At 37.2% G+C, this 25009-nt stretch overlaps 1 protein-coding gene across 3 annotated transcripts in view; it reads left to right on the top strand.

Moving 5' to 3' along the window:
• The window catches only part of LOC145984972 (unconventional myosin-IXb-like), a 137932-nt gene that overhangs the window by 76469 nt on the left and 36454 nt on the right, over positions 1–25009 (top strand). For 2 of the 3 annotated variants that reach the window (XM_083118425.1, XM_083118423.1), the window contains 8 exons: positions 2011–2251; positions 6723–6880; positions 9029–9254; positions 14047–14271; positions 15275–15423; positions 17068–17253; positions 17784–17887; positions 23398–23511. In XM_083118425.1, the coding sequence (XP_082974551.1) occupies positions 2011–2251; positions 6723–6880; positions 9029–9254; positions 14047–14271; positions 15275–15423; positions 17068–17253; positions 17784–17887; positions 23398–23511 (1403 nt within the window). The remainder of the gene's footprint in view (positions 1–2010; positions 2252–6722; positions 6881–9028; positions 9255–14046; positions 14272–15274; positions 15424–17067; positions 17254–17783; positions 17888–23397; positions 23512–25009) is intronic. The other variant, XM_083118424.1, reaches the window with a different exon arrangement.

Raw genomic sequence — 25009 nt, 5'->3', positions numbered from 1 at the left:
ATTTAAAGCGATGCATTTGCACCATCGTTGAACCCAACTGTAGAATCCTCTTTGAAAAAAGTCTGGTGTGCACTGTCCGACATCCACTTCTTCACAGCCACTTTCACCTCATCTGTGTCATCAAATCGTTGTCCCCGAAGACTGTCCTTCATCGGACCAAACAAGTAGAAGTCTGAGGGTGCCAGATCTTGCTGTACGGTGGATGGGGGACCACGGACCAGCCCATTTTGTGGATCACCTGATTCGTTGCCAAAGAGGTGTGTGGTCGTGCTTTGTCATGGTGAACGTGGATCGCTTTCAGATTCTTTTGCGGTCTCTTCCTCCTATTGGCTTCTCTAAGCTTATGGAGTGTCTCAATGTACCGCTCGCTGTTGCTGGTACGGCCGCATTCCAGGAAATCAAGGAGAATGATGCGCAATCAACTTATCCACTTGCTGACGATTCGTGTCAGTGGTCGCAGTTGATGGTCTCCGACTTTGCGGTTTGTCTTCAATGCAGGTTTTCCCTTCTGTAAACTTCATCTACCTGTGCACATTGCTCTTGTCAATGTTGTCATCTCCATACACATTCTGTAGCCTTCTGTGGATGTCGGGACAGTGCACACAGGACTTTTTTCAAAGAGGATTCTAGAGTTGGGTTCAACGATGGTGCAAATGCATCACTTTAAATGGAGACTATGTTGAGTAGCTGGTTTGTATAGAGGAAGAGTCACTCCAACTACATGTGCAATTTGAACAATCTACAAGAGTTAATAAAGAGGTTATAACCACTTTTGCATTACTTTCGGTACAGCCCTCGTACATTAGTACTGGCTTATCTCCAGAAATTAAAGTATTTAAAGCTATTTTTCATTAAAAAGGCAAAACTGTTGTTTCTACAAAGCATTTTGAAAGTTGCACAACCCAAACTTTGGTCTCCTATAACATGAAAGCCATAAGAGATATTTACATTGGGTTTTCTACATTATGAAGTCTCATCCATGGAGATATTTTTCAATGCTTAACATTATTAGTTTACTCCATACATAAAATAACTGGCAGAAGTCTGTTATATTTTTTTCCAGAAATGTCATCTTATTAGCTGAAATTTACATGAATATACATGTACAATGTACATGACACCATTGTATAGACTTGTGCTCCACATTTTGTTATTTGTCCAATCAACACTTTTCTTAGTGCAATATTAATTGCTGTATAACTGAATTTTAATGAATATTTATCATTATTTCATTAACATACTCCACTACATCTAGATTGACAGCTTGAAGTAGAGGGTTTTGAACATACTTGTTCATAATTATTGTACAAATTAATGTAAGAAAGAAATTTAGTTTTAAGTATTATTACTCTCATGTACAAAATTCATTCCCATGTTTTAATCCTTCTCAATTTTATCATTTTACATACATATTTCCTTCTGATTTAATTGTGTTGTGAGTTCTGAAGAAAACCCTAACTGTACAAATCTGTTACTGATGTATCAGTATAAGGGCTGACCAGATACTGACTTGTTTTAAAGTTTTATCAGCTCAGCCTTAGTCAATTTGAAACCAAATTGTATCAGTATCAAAGAATCTTACTGAATTTTTATCATTAATGCTGGCTAATATTACATACTCCGTATATGTAAGCAGCTTTCCAAAACACTGAAATGGTGATAAATTCTAACAGAATTGCCAAAATGAATAATATTATAGATATCGTAACGTAGTAAATAAATATATTAGTGCAAGCTTGCTGACACTTTTGTGAAACCTGAAATGTTACATTTCTGGTCTTGACATTTTCAATTCTTATGGGCCAATAGGAAGTTTTATGAACACCAATGTTTTTAATGACAGAACCCCATCTGTTTACAATTTTGTGAAGCATTTTTTTACTTTCATATAATAAATAGTTGAATGAAAATTTGATGCTAGTTAAATGCCATTGAGGTTTGCAAGTATTGAATACTTATTATATTATATATTCAATTTGGAAATATAACACCATGTATTTTTGTTTTCAGGAAGAACAAATCATTTCGTCCAAGAGAAAGAAACAGGAAAGGCCTGAAGAACTTGGAAACTGTTAAGACCCTTGCAGGACGTACTCAGTCTTATTCCAATAGTCAATTAAAAGGTGTAGGAACCCGCAAGCAGCCACAAACAGTGACAGCACAATTTCAGCAATCTCTTCATAGTCTTATGGACACACTCAATCAAGCAAATCCATTTTTTATTAGGTGTATCAAGAGCAATTCTGAAAAGGTACAGTGAAAAGTTAGAACAAAACCATTATAACCTTTTATTCACTACATGAGTTTTGTAAATGTTTTCCAGCCTCGAGAGCTAATATCACTCTTATCTTTCTTATCTTCACCTGCTCAACAATCCAAGAGAATATCTTCACCAGGAAAACAGAGATTTTGTAAAGATATTAGGAGGGTTATTCAATAAATAAGTTTCCCTATTTTGTAATATTTCTATTTGGTAATACAGGGTGATTCTTTATGTAGTTTACAACTTCAATAAATTATAATTATTTATTGGAACCACATACAGACTTAGTTTATATGCCATTATGCAGCAAAACACTTCAAGTTTTGACTCACGTAGTGTGTAGTTGTGGAGTTGATCACATGCGGCGCCACCGGTCTATCGTTGAAAATGGCTTTCACTGGTGCGGAAAGAGCTAATTGCGTGTTCTGGTTCGAAGAAACACTCCACTCGACTTTTTTTTGTGGGGGTTTGTGAAAGATAGGGTGTACACCCCTCCCCTACCTCATAATCTTCATGAACTTCAAGATCGCATCACAACAGCCATCGCTAATGTTATCCCTGAAATGCTGGTTGATGTTTGGCAGGAAATTGACTTTCGTTGGGATGTGTCCAGGATGACCAACGGTGCACACATTGAACCATAACAGATTTCTAATAAAAAACTTGAAGTGTTTTGCTGCATAATGACATATAAACCAAGTCTGTATGTGGTTCCAATAAATAATTATAAATTATTGAAGTTGTAAACTACATAAAGAATCACCCTGTATATACATGCAAACTCTACATGTCTAGGAAGTACATACCTGTACTACTTTTCAACATAATCACCTTGCACATTGAGGCATTTGTCCCAACGCTACACCAGCTTATTGAAGTCCTGTGCAAAAAAGTCCGGGCTCAGGCCTTGCAACACTCGTCTTACTACAGCCTGGACTTCCACATCAGTTCGAAAATGCCGACGTGTTGGCCACCTCACGAACCTTGCTTTTTCTGTTCCCCGGATCAGTTCATCCACTTTCGCAATGTTCTCATCAGTGGAGCCAGTTGAGGGATGACCGGATCGAACTTTGTTGAACATATTGCACCATCTTCTGCCCATCTGCACAGATATTACAGTGTCACCGTACACAGCCACCAGCTTCCTGTGGATGTTAGTGTAATGCAAGCCATTTGCCATTCATACAGAATCACAACACACACTTCTTCCTGACACCAGCTGTCCAATACATGTGCATCTACCATGCTGCCCTCCTCTCTAATAGTGCAGCCCGACATTTCACTATGTTCCATCGTTTCCTTCCCCTCTGCACGTGTGCCTTCATGTCCACGGGAGAAATGCCTATCATTCCTTGAAGGTGACAGGGTTCGTCAACCATGTGCATAGTGTTACTTAATTATTTGTAACAAATTTTATGGCACAGGGAAATTTGTTGAATGACCCTCGTATTATATTCTAGTGTTTAAGCTTTAGCAGGCAGAAGCCTGTCCCATGTGTTAGCCTCTATAGGCAGGAAATTGCCAGGTGTGTACTTTTCAAACTGGCTGCTAAGAGGAGATGAAATTTATACATTGGTGGTTGATGAAGAGTTAATACCGCATTTATAAGTTATATCCCATAATGTTGTGGTGGAAAAATCAGCAACATCAAATTGTGCATTTGTTAATAATATCAAATCTAAACTGAAAGATTGCTGTATTGTATTGTCAATGAAAAATTTTTGTATCATAATTTATAATTATTCTAAACAGGGTGTATACTCTAGGACCATGATAAATTCAAGTATAATTCCTGGTTTTCAAGGCAAACATTTCAAAATATTCAAGGGTACAAGCAGATGTTTTCTCTATTCCAACCTTACGTATTACCACCTCACCACCCACACACATATATATTAACAATATGAAGGGTCTGTGTGATTCTAATGTTTCCAAAAATGCAAATTGAATTCAATTCAATTAATCGGTGATTTGCTGTGTGACTTGACGCCTTTTCCAGATGCAGCTCCACACATTTGGTATCCATGCCATACATTGTGGGGATTCCATTGTTGTAAATTTCAGTCAAAACATGTTCCTGATAATACACAGCATTGATTTTCACATTGTTGGCATCGTGACGTAGCTTTAATTTTCCCCTGTAGCAAAAGCCAGCCACAACCATGAAACAGCGTGGATAACTTTCGGTGCACTGACGAACGAAATTGCTTTGTCCTTTTGCATCTACACGTCTGTACATAATTGAGACTTAACTTTTGGTGAATCGCACGGTGGATGGTTGATTGGGACACACGGAACCGGCTGGCCATAGCATGCTGCATTGGTGGATTCTCCGATGTCTTAATGCGGCGCAACACCAGTGGTGTCAGCTTCAGTGAGGCCCGTTTTGAATGTGGCTTCGTCGGTGAAACACAGTCCAGGGGCAGTTGCCCTGCATATCATCACACTACGTCATTCACAGTGGAGTGTCCAACAGCAAATCTGTGTTCATGGCACTGTTTAACTATGCTGGAACAACTGAAGTGTGCATCGGAAAGTGCTACAATGCAGCCTTCCCAGAAGCAATTCAATTTTGACACAATTACACTTCGACCAACGCGACTTCTTTGCTAGCCGACACAACACATACTACTGCTTCAGTGGTAAAACATTCACATGTCTGCTCCGTACCATGCCCTTGCAATATCATCTATGTGGAAGCATATCAGCCTCTGTATATATATATATATATATAATGAACAAATTTTATTATCCCAAATTTACTCGGGCTAATGAAGGATATACATTTTTATCATCATAATAAACGTAAACGTAATATCTTTTTCAACCTCACTTCCACGTAGAGCACCCTGGACAAGAGACTAACGAGGCTCTGGCGACATGGCCAGTATAATTTTGTGTGTGTTGTCCTGTTTTTGTCCTTGTGTGTGTGCTGAGTGCCCGTTTACAGCCTCAGCTTTTATCAGAAGTCAGAACATTTTAACATTTTTAGTGATGCAACGTTAGAGTTGTTATTTGTAATGATAAGGGGCTGGCCCCCGTATAATGTGACGGGAGCAAAATAGCCTAAGTGCTGATGCTCCCAAAATTTTAAATTCACATTCACATAATATCTTTTATGTTTTTAAAATCTTAAACATTGCAGTTCTGGTTCCTAAATTATTAGATATTAAATAGACAGTGTTGTGAACTCAGAAGCATGGAGCTACACATAAGGGGACATTGCAACCTGGGCAGTAATAACGTGATTCACTGCCAATCTTCTTGCCTTTGGCATCTCTCACTCTGCTACACATACCAAACATCAAGCTGAGTAAGGTGCTACTTCCAAGTGGACATTTACTGTACTTTGCAGTAGAGAGCAAAGAGAGTACGGATAAAAAAAATTGGAACGAGAAGAAGTACTATGGCCCGATTATAAAGTACACCTAGTACTTGCACGAGGAATGAGGAGATCCGACAAACAGTGGGGGTGGCGAAGCTTGAGGACAGGATAGATCAGGCACAGATGAGATGGTTTGGACACATGAATAGGATGCATGCAGGACGACTACCAGTAATAGCTTAAAATGCACAAGGAGTGGGTAGACCAAGATGTTGGTGGAAAGGGCAGATAGCGGAGTGTGTTAGGAGAAGAGCAAAAGATTGGAATACCGTAGAAAGAAAGGAGTGGTGGAAGACCAAAAAAAATGGAGAGGCTTGACTTCTATGTCGACCCAGCTAGAGGCAGGAAACTGCGAGAATGATGATGATAATGACGTGAAAACCGAATCATGCCGAGACGTTTGTAGGCAATTTATTATTGTGGGAACCCCTAAAAATAGTCCATAGAAACCATCCCCATGTATAGATGAACTGGAAGACAATATAAGAACAGAATAACGGAAGAGGAACTTTTGCATGTGAATCAAAATTTGATAAAAATATGCCGGAATGTGTGAATGCAGTTGGTCATCACTTTGAGCAACTCTTATAACACAGGTTCGTACTTGCTATGCAATATAAATACAATTTTCTGCTTGCTAAAGATATGTGTGTAAAAATAAGCAGGACATCACGGGTGAAAACTGCCAACATCCATGCCGTGCCTCACCGTTCTGCAGTCACGCAGCTATCTTGGCCAGGAGTCAAAACGAACGCATGGTATATTTTATTATGAAGATAATGGTAACATACAATTACAAGACGAGAGATTTTATAAAGCTGTAATTTATGATTCATATCCCAAGTTTCTAAATATAAATTTAATCAGGCTAATAATCTGAAAGCATACGTTTTAATCATGTTGCCAGGATAGTTACAATTCCTACATCCAAAGTCACTCCTTGATTTTGTTAACTTTAACCAAGCGATCTCATATTCCTATATTCTGATGTTACATATTTGATACAATGCTAACTTAAGCTGCTAGTTTCCCAAATTATAATTTTGAAATTAATTCTGAGTATCTTTTTTATAGGTGCCAAACACATTTGATGAAGACATAGTGCAGCGACAGTTGCGTTATACCGGTATGTTAGAAACTGTTCGGATCCGACAAGCTGGTTACAATGTTCGCCTAACATACGATGAATTCATTCACATGTACAGAATCTTGCTTCCTAAAGGCCTTTTGAGGTAAGTTTTTGATTGATTTTTGGCTAACTTAGTTCTCAAACAAGTAAAACATTTTGTTTATGAACGTGAAAGTCTGTGTGACCTGTGTTCATTAAAATGAATGAAATTTCAATTTACAGACCTTACGTACTTTTTTAATGTACAGGGTGGCTCAATAAGTCACTTAACACCCCCCAGTACAAGGCCACTGCAGCGTGCAACATGGAAATGGTGATGACCAATCGTTATCAGGCCAAGGGGGAACCACATTGACGCCACCCACAAGGTCGGCGGCCATCTTGATGTCCGCCATCTTGAATTCAACTTCAGAATTTTAAATGGGAAGGGGGTCGTGCGACATATCAAAATGGGCTAGAATTTCACGAGAAATGCAATGGCGAAGGTTTTTTTCGACGTATCTTTAACCAGTAAAAAGTTATGACTGAATTCTTGTACCAATTTGCTCCTTTTCGAGGTGTTAGAAAAATGCCTTAAAATTTGTTTAGCGCTTCGGTAATGCATCGAGATCAAAGTGACGTCTATGGAGAGACGTTCGCATGCCATTGCACATTATTTTAATCGGATACATCCATGAAGAGAGCTGTGCATTATGAATGGTTGTCACGAACAATTTACAGTGTGACGCTTCCATTGAATTAAAAGTCCTTAACAGTGACAAGGCTAATGTTTATGTTCATAAGGAAGTTTATAAACAGAATATTTGATGATTTTTATCTGATAACCCATTTTCGACAGATCAAAGCTGAATGGTTAGTGTTGGTAAGTTAATGGTGTGGCGTGCTGTGTGGAACACGATTGGTTAGTCAATTTTCCATCAACGGAACCTTAAATGCTTAGGGCTACTTGGATTTGTTAAATAAACAGTTTTTTTCATCCTTGCTTATGGAAGAAGGTACTTTTTACAGAGTTTTTTCAATAGGGAAGAACACCAGAACACTTATGGGAACGTTATGAACCTGTTTTTGTCCAAAGTTAGTTATCAGATGACAAGGGTCACATATTCTGTTTATAAACTTCCTTATGAACATAAACATTAGCCTTGTCACTGTGAAGGACTTTTAATTCAATGGAAGCGTCACAATGTAAATTGTTCGCGACAACCATTCATAATGCACAGCTCTTCATGGATGTATCCGATTAAAATAATGTGCAATGGCATGCGAACGTCTCTCCATAGACGTCACTTTGATCTCGATGCATTACCGAAGCTCTAAACAAATTTTAAGGCATTTTTCTAACACCTCGAAAAGGAGCAAATTGGTACAAGATTTCAGTCATAACTTTTTACTGGTTATAGATACATCGAAAAAACCTTCACCATTGCATTTCTCTTGAAATTCTAGCCCATTTTGATATGTCGCACGACCTCCTTCCCATTTAAAATTCTGAAGTTGAATTCAAGATGGCTGACATCAAGATGGCCGCCGACCGTGTGGGTGGCGTCAATGTGGTTCCCCCTTGGCCTGATAACGATTGGTCATCGCCAATTTCAAATTCCATGCCGCAGTGGCCTTGTACTGAGGGTGTTAAGTGACTTATTGAGCCACCCTGTAGTGTAAAATTTCAGACACAAAATTGTGAATAAGAATTCAGTGCAAAATTCCACCATTTTGCTACTTCTGGGAATATAAGTGTATTAACTTATAATTTGGAACACACAAGAAATGTTCCTCATAAAAATGTTAGCAGAAAGTTCATGACTCAATCCCAGGTCTCGGGAATACCATGCCATTGCTATAAACTGAATTTTTCACTTAAATTTCTGTGAAATATATGTATAATCTATATGCCCTGGTTTTTAAAAGAAATGTGTAAATATGCAGTTTCTATTTCAAAGCAAACCCCTCTGCAGTCACTTGATTGCAAACCTTGATTAGTGAGGTCATTGAACCCTTCATGTCCTCAGGAAACATTTATAACTTTATATGTTATGTCATTTAGTGGTGTGTGTAAATTTTATATAGGTAGTTTATCAGTGTCAGCAAAAATTACATTTTGATTGATCCCTAAATTATATTGTGTATCAAAATATGATGTAGAGTAAGTCAATCATTGATAGATGTCATTTCTGGTTTAGTACAGCATGTTTGCTTAGCTTGAAAGTTTGTATTGTTGTTCTGTCTTTCTAAAACACCATCTTATTTTCAGTTCTCAAAATGATGTCCGTGACTTCTTGTTCACATTGAATCTCAATCGTGACAACTATCAACTGGGTAACACAAAGATATTTCTCCGGGAGTCCGAAAAGGTGAAGTTGGATTATCGTCTTCATCAGCAAATTATGGCCAGCATTGTAATAATACAGAAATGGTTCCGAGCTATTCTCGAGCGTAGGCATTTCCTTAGGCTCCAGGATGCTGTAAGACGCATACAGGTTAGTTCATATATTAGTCTAAAATTTCTTGGAAGAATTTATAGTTGATATTGTGAATTATAACCCTTTTTTACGTACACATTTTTCATTAATTTTAATCACGAATGCAATATTTATTAGTCTTCTGGAAATGGTAGATTTTCCAAAACAAGCAGGTGCAATCCAGATTTTATGTTTTCCTGTGGTTTAAAGATGAAAAATGTAGTGATAATTTCAAATGCAGGTAAGGATTTGTGACATTTTATGTATCAACAATAATTGTAACATTGGCATGAATAATGATATAGAATTATAAACGAAAAGTGAAGATGCAGAGTAAAAATCAATGGCAGATTAACAAGACACCTTTTGCAAGGAGGGGATTTTCCCCTTCTGCTTATTAGGCTATGTTAGGTGCTGAGTATGGCCTGTAACTGTGCAGAGCACCTTTACATGCTTGCTGATGTGTATGTACCGTGTGACAATGAGCTACAATGAAAACTGCTCCATACACAGCTTGAAGCTTGATCGCTTCGGTGGCAGTCCCAAGATGAAAGATCAAATGAATGCTTGCGATGACACCTTGAAGGAGATGGAAACTTGTTTCATCACTTGGCACTCTTCTCTGGGTGGGGAAACAGGGTCAGAAAAAAAGATAGAAGCACCGAAATGAACAGGCTGTTACTATGCTTGGCAGTGGAAACATTATTTTAGGTTTAGTGTTAAATTAAATGTCAGACACCTCCATTTACTCTGTTGATTTTTGCTAGCTTTTGAAGTCCCGGATGCAAGGGATGATCACTTTTATAGGCTAGTCAAAGTCACCCAGGTACTTTTTACAGTGGAGTCATACGGTCAGTGGTTCAAATCCCACTTTAACCGACCTCCGTGGCAGAGTGGTTGTCACAGTGTGCTACAATGCCAGGGGTCCTAGCTGTGAATCCCAACCTGGGCATGGATGTTCTTTATGAGTGTCCCTTAATCATTTTTGTCATATCACTCATTCTCATTGTCATGATTAACCAAGAGTGGCAGAAAAGTGACAGAAAATAACAAAAATCAAATCTCACTTCAAAGTGATGACCAGACCTGATAGCCTTTCAGCATAAATTGAGCTGAAATCAGCCTGCCAAACTGTTGCATTTTTATACATGAAAATGGATGGGTTATTTATTTAATCTTACATGAATTCAATAATTGTCTTGTATTGGAGTGGTTCTCTGTAAAGAAGTTTTTACCTTTGCTCTGTTTCAGCATCTCTTATTGCACCCTACCCCCTCCCCCCCTCCATTTTACATCAAGCTATTTAGGCTATTTTTGTTATATGTTTGAGAGAAACATGGTGATTATGATTGAACATGCCAACTTATATCTCATGGTTCTTTGCTTAACTCTCTATCCTTACCAATGTATTTCATTCTTGCGTTGCTGTGGTTGTTTGAGAGATTTCTACAAGTTTCTAAGGTGTAAGATAAGAATGGTGTTTTTTGTTCAACAAAGGCAGTAGGTGAGTTTGAGGGAGTGGAGAGAAAAAAAAACATTCATACTTTTAACATGCTCTATTAACTCCTAATTTTCTGTCTGATGCTTGTATATTGCATTTATCAAAGCAGCCCTGTGTCCCAAACAGTGCTGTTTTCCTCCTTTGAATTGGGTGAGTCGTAGCTGGTCAAAGCAGAGATTGGAAACTGATAAATTTCACACTGACAAACACATTGCTGGCAACACAAGCTGGAACCACCTGTGCACAAAAGAGGTTCTGGGAAGCGATATTGCTGTGATAGAAATAGAGAGTCATTCCATGCGAAATCAACACAAGGCCCCAACCGAGTCATTCCATGCGAAATCAACACAGGCCCCAACCTGACCATCACCGATTTTCATGAAATTTGGGAAGTTGAAACTATGCATGGAACTTAGGAACTATGGAAATTTTGAGTCTCGTATGTCCTGTAATTGTTAAATTATTCAAGGTCAAAGTTCGCATAAATTGTCCATTTTGAGCCCGCTTAGCTATACTAAATGTGCTGTAACTCCGCCCCTATTTCGCGTACGAAGATCAAATAAAGCTTATTGTACAGGGAATTGAACAACTTTTCCAGTGATATATAACAAGCCTATCTTTGGATGAAAATATAATTTTATCACGTGACCTTGTCCTTTGACCTTTAATATCTCAAAACACGTCATCACCAAAAATGATGAAAAAAATATATTTGGTCCCTCATGCCATACTCTAAAACATATCAAAATATGATTCTGGGACTGCAATGGGATCAGAAGATAAAAAATAATATGTGTAACTATGTGACTGATAAAAGCCCCATTACGTGAACTATGACGAGTCAAATGTCCCTTAACACCCCCCTACAAAATGTGAAGGAGTTATCCTGGGTATAATTGGTCATGAAAGAAATAGGTTAATCACAGGGAGATCCCTAGCCATGTGTGTCAATCGCAAGTCCGCCATATTATTGATCGCCATATTGAATTCAACACAATTCTGTCTACTGTAGATTATCAAATCACAAATATTGCATATTCTTTATATTAAGTTCACCGTGACCATAAAAATTAGCCTCGTCACTGAAGATTTTTCATTCCAAAGCAAGTGTTTGTTTGAGATACATTTCCCATGTTTGAGATACATTTCCCAATATTCTTCACTATTCAACTATTTGCTGAATGTCGCTGATTAAAATCATATGCAATCTTGCGTATACTTCTTTCTCTCCCGAGATGTCAGCGTAATCTCGATGAGTTCCTAACACGTTAGGAGCATTTTAATGCTTTGTTTTTAACACTTCGAAAAGGAGAAAATGGTTACAAGCGTGCAGTAATAACTTTTTGCTGGTTAAATATATGTTGGAAAAATCTTCGTCACTTCATTTCTCGTGAAATTCTAGTCTGATTTGATATATCACATCACCCCCTTTCCTTTGAAATGTTTGCGTTGAATTCAATATGGCGGTCAATAATATGGGGGACCTGAGCTTGAAACACACGGCTGGGGATCTCCCTGTGATTAACCTATTTCTTTCATGACCAATTATACCCAGGATAACTAATTTACATTTTGTAGGGGGGTGTTAAGGGACGTTTGACTCATCATAGTTCACGTAATGGGGTTTTTATCAGTCACATAGTTACACATATTATTTTTTATCTTCTGATCCCATTGCAGTCCCAGAATCATATTTTGATATGTTTTAGAGTATGGCATGAGGGACCAAATATATTTTTTTCATCATTTTTGGTGATGACGTGTTTTGAGATATTAAAGGTCAAAGGACAAGGTCACGTGATAAAATTATATTTTTATCCAAAGATAGGCTTGTTATATATCACTGGAAAAGTTGTTCAATTCCCTGTACAATAAGCTTTATTTGATCTTCGTACGCGAAATAGGGGCGGAGCTACAGCACATTTAGTACAGCTAAGTGGGCTCAAAAAGGGTAATTTATGCCAACTTTGACCTTGAATAATTTAACTATTACAAGACAAACGAAACTAACAATTTTCATAGTTACTAAGTTCCATGCATAGTTTCAACTCCCCAAATTTCATGAAAATCGGTGATGGTCAGGTTGGAAATTGCACATATGTGTTGATTTGGCATGGAATGACTCTAGAGAAAAATCGGTATACTTATTGTTATGATGCTGTTCTATGTTTGCAATATTTTTATGCAGGAACTTGCAGAGCAAGAAAATCACTCCCATGCTTGCATTTTTAACTTCACATCAATTACAAATAATATAATTTTATTATCTTCATTTTGTGGGAGACAGAAGGACTGTGTGACTGTTCGTTGTTTTGTTGGATTGTGTAATATGGGTATGAAGCTAACAAAGTTTTAAAATATTGACACTTCTTTTTTCGTGGGTGTGAGAAACTTTTATTGCCTGTCCAGTTCTGTGACATTAGCAATCACATTGGGTATCCTGAACACAAGTTTAACTAAATGAAGTTTGAAATGCAATACATCCTACCCTCACCACCACTCATCAATTTCTCTTTGTGACAATAGGAACCAGTCTCTCCTTGTAGCATCTTCCATTGTCTTGTGAGTGGAAAGGGAAGCAGTAAGCCATTTCAAAGCTTCACCACCCATCTCCAAAGTGGAAAATAGCTGACTATTTTTAGAATACACTTTATTTCCTTTCTCTTTCCTCTGTCAAATGAAAAGCCACTTGCGGGAAGTTCAGGGTCATGACAAATGAAACTACTAAGACAAATCCAAATGGATAAGAGAAGTTGCACAATGCCACAGTTGTGGCAAATTTCATGGTATCACCACAGCTTAGAAAAATGTATAATGTGTGAAACATGAGTTGTGTCAAACTTGTGATTGAGGTAAACTTTCCATTATTGAACATGGCCTTTTGATGGGACCTGGCTGTCTGAACGTATTAAACAGGAAAACTTAAATCAGGGTTCCACTGGAATGTGACAATAAATTCAAGGTTTTTAAAATGAAGTAAGAATTCAAAAATTCGTTAAGAATGAAGGTATTTTTTTGGATTTAATGTGGAATATAATGCTGTGTATCATGCCAACTTGCCATATTGGCTCTAAAATGTGATGATTTTACTGGGAGTTTTTTTTCTTCTAATTTTGAGAAAAACTTTTGAATGGTTGTGTTGTCTGGTTGCATTTATTGAAAGAAACATTTCCACACCACTTAAATGAAACTAATTACTGTGAACAATCCATATATTTTTTATGGGCTTCTGCATAACAGAATTTCTAATAGCTACCTTATCAATACAAATTAATAAAATATTAATGTCAATATTTCTTTCTCCTTTAGTCTTATAGCCGCATGTTTTTGGCTCAACGTCAGTACATGCAACTGAGAGTGAGACATATGGCTGCAACGTACATTCAGAAAATGTGGCGTGGGTACAAAGTCCGCAAGTGGTACAATAAGTTGAAGAATGGTATTGTACAGTTCCAGGCTCAAGTGAGAGGAAATGTGGCCCGAAGAAAGTTCCACACAATGCAAGATGAACACCATCGTAAGAATCAGGAGAAGGTAAGGAAACTATAATGCTTGTCATGATGTGCATATTTTTGTATTCAGTTCTCAGAAATATTAATTTACAATCCAGCTTTGATTAAAATAACTTACATAATACTAGCACATTTTGTAGCATCCAGTGCTTTTTTTTTTAGCATGATTAGAATCTGTTGCATAACATTTCCTCAAATGCAAACCTCAAATCAATTCAGCATAAGTTTCTCATTAGAATTCCATAGAAATTACCAGTTTTGCTTTAAAATATTGAAATATGATATGAAATAGGGATGGGACAGATTAATCTGTCCTCTGTCAGTATCGGCCGATGTAGGCATTTTGGTGTATCGGTTTATTGGTTAAATTACTGATTTTTTTATCAATTCGATATATCTTTAAATATCTCATAATTTAGTGTAAAATTCTGCCATTTTCTTATAATTTTTATGGACAATCTGCATGCCCTGCTTTTTTAAAAAAGCAAATGTCTAAATATGCAGCTTCTGTTGCATTGCAGTCACCTGGAAACACATTTATTAAGGAGGTCAATGAACCATTCAGATTCTTCAAGAACCATTTGGAATTTTATATTGGTACTTATTGGTATCGGCCAAAATTTCATAGTGGTACATCCCTAATATGAGACTATTATTGAATCGCAAAGTCCATTTCTTCCCACAATGTGTTGTAAAAAGAAATAACGAGAATTATACATTTTGCTGGCCATGTAAGATGTTTTTTCAACTCATAATATTTGTAATCACAGTTAAAGTGCTCTTACAGCTTCTTACATCCATCTTTGATGTGTATCTTTGTGTATCTATGTATTTAGTTATTTAAATCTCCTAGATTTAAAATATTGTCATTTGACAATTTCTGTGTTCGTAAGTGAATAATCTTACGAGAAATGAGAGTACTTTGCATAGGTTTTCTTGTTGCAAATTGTGTGATTATTTTCATTGGTTTTTCAGCGTAATGAGCGTACAAATTTTTGTTGTACACTAAGTGTTCTCCATTTCAGGCGAGGCATCAAGTTAGTAGAAGAGATGTTAGAAAAGATGTTGATACTCACTCGGCACAAAGCACGGATGAAGCATTTTTGTCCAAAGAATCTAGTCAAGAGGAACTTGATGATCGTTTCTCCGTGGATGATCATAATGACTCTGAGGAGTAAGTAAATCGATAATAGATTGTAACCTGTTATTTTATTATAAGAATTGCTAAATTGATGAATATGTTTTTATAAATAGAGGTTTGTTGATACTTATGCGAGTCTGAACTTGTTAATCTACAAATGGACATGCTTATTCTGATTGATAATGTTTCAGCTCTTGGATAGTTTACTAGATTCATTCTGAAAGTAATGAACGTTTCGCCATAGAAAAATATTTATTGATAATATTGCAGAAACATAATATACATATTTTGCCACATACTTTTACCTACATCTACCCATAGTCGCCTTTGATATTGAAGCACTTCTCATACCTTATCACCAATTTAACTACCTCCTCCTCATCACCTGCAAACATTTACCTGCAAGGTGCTCCTTCATCTTCGATAAAAGGTAAAAAGTGAGAAGCTGCATCGATTATCTTGATTGCTGTGTTCCACCTTTTGTTTCAGTGCATCCTCCGTGATGACAGAGGCTTGTCCTGATCGCTCTGCATCATGAACATTGGTTCGCCCATTCTTTAACATTATATACCATTTCCAGGTGCTTTCCGCGTTCCGAACACCTTAGCTATAGATTGCAATAAGTCTCCGATGAATGTCACTGGGTCTTAACGATTTCTGCCTGCAAAAAACAAATCGCGCCATGCGCCTACCAGTTGACAGGATTTGCAATCGGCACGTTCATTGTTACAGCTTCTTACTCTCACCAGGTGAACAGGTTGCCTTGGAGTTTCTGCCTTTGGTGTCTTGAGACTGTGGTCTCTGAAGACAGAAAAAGGTGGCCATAGGACTCTGCAGGTTGACCATGTGTCAGATTATTAGAAGAAAAACAAAACACACTAACAATCCAAGCTCTAATTAACACTTCCATTATGTAGTTGGCAGAACCCCATTTCAAAGGGCTGGTGCATCACACTGTTTTGTTTCTAGCTGGGTGAGCTCTGGAAATATTAAAAGAAAACTATCAGCTGGTAACATACTTTTGTTATCTGTCTTGAAATGTTTTTGGCAAGAGAATTGCTGTCAATGTCGATATATATTCAATGGTAATGGCTCAGCCATAATTTATTTACTAGATTGAACAGGTTAGTTCCAACTCTAGGGTTACCACTGTAATATTTGTTTATACCTGAACTTGTCCACACACAATATGATGTGAATTTTGTTTTCTTTCTTGTGTAGATTTTCTGTGTCATTAAATTACTTATGACAAATATAAAGGGTGAAAATATTTTTAAACAGGTGGGGCAAACATCATAGCTACGTTTAAGCAGAAAATTGATTACAGAAGATTCCGTACATTAGCATCAGGCTAAATGTAGTTTGCTGCCAAGCCTTCTTCTCTTCTTTAAACTGACTGGCTTGTAACTCTCCAAAAACTATTGTATGTTTATTTGAATTTATCCTAACATTTCTAACAGTGAGATTTCAGGATTTGTTGACCAATTCAGGAAATACAGTTAATATTTTTTTATGCAGATCAGATCCTTACTGTAATACAATTAATTTTGTTACTTGCACCATAAGGTTGTTGCTGCCTACAAATACAAGTAAGAGTTTATGTAGCATAACAAATCTCGGATAGATCCATAATTTTGTGGTAATAGTGTTTCTAAATGTGTGTGTATCATATTGTAGGAGTAGCGGTATTCAGGAAGATAGTGAATCAGAGCCTGTGAGTTCAGAAACATTACAAAATATGCATGTTCCTGTACAGCATATTATTCCATCAATTCCTCACTCTGTTCCTGAAACTCCAGAAACATCCGGGCTTCCAGAAGTCACTCTGCGTCTCATGGGAGAGGGAATTAGAAGAGATCTCAGGTATGTATTTGCTTTATTTATATACAAATGCTCTGAATTTGCATGTATTGTGTGTTTTGTGTTGAATGGTTTGCTGAAACAGTATGAGATGTCATTGATAAGTTTCAGTTCCAAGGTAGACATCATGAAAGATACAGTAATAATGTAGAATTGTATATTTGCTAGGCATATTTTAATAGCTCCTCTTACAACGAACCCTTTGACAAAATAGATAAGTTGGAGTTAATTCACGATGTAAGCACAATGTGCTCTGTACTAATCAGGAACATTGGCATACCCTATCCCTAGATTTTTTAATGAGCTGCTAATTAGGAAAATATGTAATAATTAAATAGAATTTGAGTCTTATGCCATTACACATTTTAGCTTAGTAGCATTTGTAAATAGCGAATCAACATAGCTAATGCTTTTTTTAAAATTAGATTCCTGGATATTAATATATTTCATTTTAAGCTTTCCCTTAATACGTTACTTCTTTTTTTGCAATATGCCTAGATATGTTCTATTCTGATATTTATATTTATTTCCAGGATTGACAATATGCTGAGAAATACAGAACAAAATAAACTTACTGTAAGAAGAAGTAAGTCTATGAGAAATGATACTAAATCATATATTGAGGAGTCATTTACAGGTAAGTTATTTCAGATGCATGTTTACTACATGTTTCTAACAACCCTCAGATATATTAGAAAACTTTCCTTTGTTCGGTAATAGTTTTCTCCTAGTAATAGCATTGGCTTATGTTCTGGTGTGAAATTCATCAACATTCCGCAGTTTTTTTATTAACCCATCCATTTGTCTCTTACCTTACTCATTGTTAACATACTATGTTGCCTGCTTTTCTTTATATGCATATTAGGGCTGAACCGATACTAATGCTGATACCAGTTTTATCGGAAATCCTGCACCGTGCCCGTGTGGTCTAAGGTGTCATCCTTTGGGCTCCGGCTAAGGGACACACACAGGTTCGAGTCTCGTGGAGGAAGCATAACAACTTTTCTTCTGAGATTTCAGCCTGTGTATGGGACCAGTGGCCACCCACCATTGTGAGGAAATTGGGGAGCTATGAATCAGTAGCATAAACCCGGTCATGAGAACCTACAATGACGACTGGGAGGCCAATGTGCTGTTGCAGCATGGGTTATTATTATTAGTTAGCCGAAAAATATCAGTTCGAATTTAGTCACTGATGCTGTTCCAGAGTCTTGAGAATTTTGCAAATCCTACACAACACATTTGCCAAGTCTGAATATCCTGGAAATTAAGCAAAATACATAATTTCCATTATTTTTGGCAACAGGATTGTGAAGACAAATTAATTTTGTAATTAATTAATTATATCATCTGAAAATGGGGATTATTATAGCCAAACTTCGGTAATATGATATGGTGTAATACCAATTAAATCTATAGTTTAAAATTCATAAATATTCTGAACTACTTTCAAGTGTTTCCATTTCCAAGTATCAGCATCATTATCTGTGGGAATTGGTATTGGCTCAAAGTGATATCAGCTCAGCCGTAAATGCACACTCGTGCATACATGCACATGCATAGGGTTCGCTATACAACATGTAGAGGCTCTCAAGGTGAACAACTATTCTAAGCATTTTGCTCATTAAGTCCTCATTTCGGTTCCACAAACCCTTGAAAATGGCATTTTTATCTTGTATACAGGATAGATTCGTTGTTGCTGGTGATATATATTTTTTTGTTAAAAAATTATACATCAGCAAGGAACAAACCTGGTGACTTTGCCCAGGTATAATATTGTTCACATAGCGTATTGCTATCCAGCATAAACAAATTAATGTCAGTGGCAACCATGATTATCTTGCATGGTTGTATAAAAGCTTTTTTTCAAAGGCTCATAGCATCAAATGGAGGTTTTTCAACAAGCAAAACAGCAAGAAATGTTGTCCACCTTGATCTCCTATACTCATGGCAACACCCTATGTGATGATGTTCATTGTTACTTTGTCTTCTGTTCTCTTCTTGGTATTGTTCATTGTTTTATTATTATAGTGGTGGTGCTCCGTTGGTCCAGATCCAACTTTTAAAGATGAACATACAAACAGGTAAAATACTTTTTATTTATTATTATTATTGAAGCACAAACAGTACACACATAGAGCACTATGAATGGTGATGTTTTACAAGCATTGGATTGTCAGATCTAATTGCATAAGAACAGGGAATCAGTGAGTTGAGTAGTCCTTTGATTCATTGCAAGCTGTAGTTTGACTTATTGATTTCTTCTTCTCACTCCATTATGCCTCTACCAAGAACAATGTTTGGGAAATGTCAACCACATGTAGTACATTTTGTGTGCTGTTTGTGCTTAAATAATATTGATAAATAAAATTTATTTTCCAGAAAAAATCTTAGCTTGTCTTCAGTCAAATAGGAGAGCAGTTTATGGTTCCTAATAAAATTTCACTAAACATTTTATTTACTTGTTAAGGATTAATATTAAATGCAAATGCAATACAAACTATATCGGGCAGTTTAAGTTACCTATTTAACACCTGTACCAGCATGTTACAGAATAAAAAGTATCTGTATTCTTGCTACAATCGATCCCAATGAGGTGGGGAGGTTGGTAGACATGGCTAATTGTAATATTGAGGGATGTGTATGATAGAGAGCAATTTAGATGGTGATAACATATGTTCTATGGTCATATTAAAATTATTGTGATCTGATTCTTATGTTAGCAATATTTTCTTGTTTTGTTTGTTTGATACCTTCACTTCTTGCATTACCCATCAAGATGAAATGGGCAGATCCTTCTGTCTCAAGATTAGACAACAAGTGCACTATTGCCAAACCAATTTTCACTAAATGCTGCACGTGTATAATGCACACCTTGGTTTTTGATGGGAAAAAGTTACAAAAAATTATATCTCATTTATAATGTGCAGTACAATTCAGTTTCAAGAAATGCTTCTTCCTTAGTTGTAGGTCGTAAAGCTCTTGCTATGATGATCAAGAGTGAATAACATCTTACCTATTCAATGAGTCACCTGTTGCTATGTGGGCCAAGAGGAGAATATTCTCTTGTGTAAACAATAAAAAGTCTCCAACCCTGCCACCTCCCCCTTCTCCCTCTGCTGTGTTTAGGATCCCAAAGATTTTCACTCTTACCACCATATTTATTCTGTAATAGTAGAAAGGAAGATCAAAATTACATTATGGATTTGCAGTGCCCAGGAAGTTATTTTCTATTATTTCTCACCCAACAAATACTGCTGACATGCATCCCATGTGACTGAAGGTGCATGCTCGAATTCTGCCAGAGTTGCACTGCTTTTCTTGGTGTTGCAGAACATTACATTACAAAGTGAAAAATTGTGTGATTTGGCCTTTGAACTTTTATACGTGGTTTTGCTCATTCGTTCTTTACTTTTCCTAAAAGAACTTCAAAATATATACTTTTCTGTGACTAATGTAACATTTATACGAGGCACATTCAGGACTTTCAAACTAGCAGTTAAAAACACAAGATTTCTCCCATTAAGTAATTTACACACTCCATATATATATATATTATTATTATTTGGTCAGTAATACATTTTAATTGTTGTTTTCTTTCATCCAAATCACCATAGAATTCAGAACATTCCTTCATTTTGAGATGAACTTATTTCAACCGGATTTCACATTATCGTTGTTGTCTTGAATGGAATATTGTTGCCTATTGTTGCCATATTCAGAAACTGCAGGATTTAAGCTTTACAGCAATATATAACATGATAGGGTTCCATAAACATGAAAAATCAATTACTCATATCTCAGTAGCATTGACAACATGGGAGAGCATAAAGCAGTGATTCTTCTTTCTTTCTGCAACTTGGGCTGGGAATGAGCATACCTCTGATAAGACTCATTCAACAACTGCATTGGTGCCGAAGATCTTCCGCCCCGCCACCTGTTAATCTTCACTACTCCTCTTTCCTGTTACCACCGGTCGGAGGATCATCCAGTCTGTTGGCAACAGGCGCCAATGTTGGCTCGTGGCTACAAGGCATTGTGAAGGAAAAAAAACTGCATTTTTTTGGATCTCTAGTCTTGCAAGTTGTTTTTTTTTTTTTTTTTTTGCTTTGATGATTACGAAACACGAGCACCAGACACAAAGCAAGGAGTTAAGACAAGCTAATTTTTTATTTCTGTTCTGCCTTCTGATAAACATCTTGAACACACAGGAAGGAAATGCGCACGATGCTGAGAATAATATAATTGTTGCTTATTTTGAGCCATTCACATGCTGAACATAAATCTTGCACTGTTAAACGCAGATGGGGAGACCAATGGAAACACATGGAAATGGGTTATTTATGGGGAAACAATTAGTGGAAGGGTTGTTGGCCCTCCACAAGTCTGCTGAATCCAGTAATAAATTGATGAGTATGGCTGTAAATAACAATCAGTGGTGTTCCCAAAGGGGGGGGGGGTGTATGGGGTTCATCCCCCCCAGTTTGGTTCAGCATTCCTAAAGAAATGAATGTCAAAGGCAGGGAAAGATGGCAAAATGATGGATGACTACTAGAAGAAAAAGTGTACATACCCCCCAACCCCACCTTTGAATATCCTGGCCACTTCACTGATAACAATCACCCTATTGTGACTTCTAAAAAATGCATACATTTGACAAAGCTTGTTTGTGTTCACTTTATGCTGTTGGACTGATCGGGAGTGATTACATATGCAGCTTAAAGTGGGATCTGAACCATTCTCCACTATGAACTAAATCCAGGATACTTTGATTACAGTATGTAAATAATCATCTCCCTCCAATTACCTGAGACTTTTAAATGCAACTAATTACTAGTTTACAGATTAAATCAGATGCATATGAATTCATAATCTTGCTTGTATCTCATTGTTAAATTATTTTTAACACATTATATCCTTCCAAGAGTTGATTCTGTAGGCATTTCTTACTTACACTTCGAGTTTTACCCTGCCCTTATGCTTTCCTGCATTTTATACTTTTATTTACGTGCCCCTGAGAATGTAAAATTGGGGTTCCACTGTATTTATTGTTGCAGTTTACCATATAACTTAGAATTTAGTTTTAAATAAAATCTGAAGTGATAACAGAATCATGCTGATTCATAGGTTCACACATTGTTCAGCCTTTCTTTAATAACATCACTGTGATTGAAGAGGTGAAGGCATCCTTTTACTGTCATCACCAGGTAATGTAATTGTGGTACTTGTAATCTTTTCTTCATACACCCAGAAAGTTTGTCATTTTGAGAATTTATTCTTGATAAAGATTAAACTGCAAGCATAACTTTCAATCACACATAAGTGTATGTGATTTAGTGAACTTCATGTGTGCTACATCATGGTCCTTACTAAATTTACAACCTTCTACTCAGAGAAAAGGATCCAGTCACACAGAGTTCATCGTGATTTTTCTCCCAGTTTTGAATCCACTCTTTGCTTTAATGTTAAAAATATCCACATTGTGAAACAAGTAGTGTAGGTTGAAATTCGAGGCAAGATATTATAATTATCTGTCTGTTTCATTATTGTCATCTAGGGGATGGCAAAGAAAACTGGATGAAATATCTCTATTTCGAATTACTGTATTCAGATGATTGAGGATAAATATGCATTATCCAGATAATTTTACATAACATGATTCATTTTCGTACTTTTTGCACGGTGATATAATTTCAGTCTGTGTATGTCCGTCTCCCCCTTTCCTTTTCTACCAACAAATTATACATACGTATAGTGATTGTAAAAAAAGGTAAAGTGCTCCCCTGTGCTTAGCACCACGCAATGAAGGCGTATAGGGGGTGTGGCGGTAATGCCCCACACTTTCTTGATCCGGTCGTGAGTGGGGGTGATGTGATCAGCATCATGCCCCTGACCACCTTTACCCCCCAGGTACCCATGTCATTCGACGCTGGGTGGGCACCGGGGCCGCTTCCAACATTAGAAAAGTTCCCGGATTTGAACCAGCCAGGTATCGAACCCGGGACCTTTAGCATGGTAGTCAGACGCGTTACCGACTGAGCCACAGCAGCCAACATAACATAGTGATTGTAATATGTATTTTTTTTCAATTTGTGTATTGTCTGTCCAACATAAGAAGTAATGAAAAAGTTTGTTTTTCTTCTTTAGAATCTCCAGGAACTTTTATAAAATACCCAGGTGCCCTGTTTAACAGGCTATTTGTCAAGAAATGTGGTTGCTGCCTTATGCTTAACAGTCTTTCTTCAGTATCTGTCACTAAGGGTAAAAGTGTAGATAGGAACTAAACAGTGGTGTATTTAATAATCTTTGTTTCTGATACTAGATTATATTTTTGTAGTGTTTTTGCATACCCACCACTAATTTAGGTTTGGAATAACAACGTTAGTAGCAAAATATGAGAATTAAGAAGAGTATCCCTCGTTTATATGATGAACAATGGAGATTATGTCTAAGCTGGAAGCAAGTACCAGGGGATCCTGAAAAGTTCTTGGCCCAACCCAGAAGTAATGCACTGGGAATAATGAAATTTCAGTTACTCAACCTACTCCATTTGAAACTCAATCCACTTCCTGGCACCGCACTCCAACTTCACAGACCACTTAAAAAAATTCTGGAGTTTGTTCCGCACACCAACATTCCTAGGCACTGATCACCTCCTGATTTGATGCAAAATGGCATTCCTTCAGGTGAGTTGGCGAAAGAGGTAGTAGTCTTGATGGAACCAAGTCGGGAGAATGGAGCGAGGAGGTGATCAAGACATTGAAGGCCCAAGTCATGCAATTTCAGCTGTGTTTGCAATGCTCGATGAACAGGCCATTGTCGTGGAGGAACAGGACCCACTTTTGGAGCTATCCATGGCATTGCTGATTCACAATCTCCTTCAGTTGGGTGAATAATGATTTGTAGAACATTGTATTGACTGTGGCCCTTGGGCAGGTAATCTATAAGTAACACTCTATCCTTATCCCAGAAAAATGAAGCAAAGACCTTTCCTGGAGACTTTTGTGCTTTGAACTTCTTGAGGTGAGGTAAACCAGAGTGCCACCATTCTGTTGACTGATGGTGACATAACCAGGTTTTGTCCGTGGTAACTAATCTTGACAGGAATTGTTTGGCATGTTCAAAATTGGACATGATTTCCTGGATGCCTCCACCCTTTCATGTTTTTGGTCCATGGACAGATTTTGTGGCACCTATTTCATCTGAGAGATTGTGCATGCCCAGATTATAGTAAATTAGCACCTTCCCATAAAGTTTCCAGAGTCTCTGCCACACCTGCTGATATGCGGTGATCTGCAAGAATCAGGTCATGAATTTGATCAATGATTTATGGAATGGTCACTGTTTTTGGTATCTGCATTCAAGGGGTATCATCGGTTGAGAATTCACTGTGCTTAAACTGTGTCACCCACTTTTTCACAGTTGTGTATGAAGAAGCAGAGTCCTGTAGGGCTTTGTCCATTTCGTTATGGATCTCCTTTAGAGACCTGTCCTGGCAGGAGTTAAAACTTCATCACAACCCCGGGTTCAGTGTCTGTAAATCTTGCTTGCTGGGCAGACATGCTCACTCCATAGTCCTTAAAAAAAAGGAAAGGCTTCAATTAATGCTCTGATTTTAGGTTGGAAGACATAATATAATCTTCCATCAAATCGTTTGGGAACATTTGGTTTGGCCACAAACTTTTCAACACCCCCTTGTACTTGCAAAAAATATAGTGCTTACTAGGGATGGGCTGATACCGATTAAGTACCGATATAA

This window comes from Lepisma saccharinum, chromosome 3 (genome assembly GCF_977018435.1).
Source record: "Lepisma saccharinum chromosome 3, izLepSacc3.1, whole genome shotgun sequence".
In the NCBI taxonomy this organism is placed as follows: Eukaryota; Metazoa; Arthropoda; class Insecta; order Zygentoma; family Lepismatidae; genus Lepisma; species Lepisma saccharinum.
The sequence above is the reverse complement of the archived record's forward strand: the minus strand, read 5'-3'. Positions and strand labels throughout refer to the sequence as shown.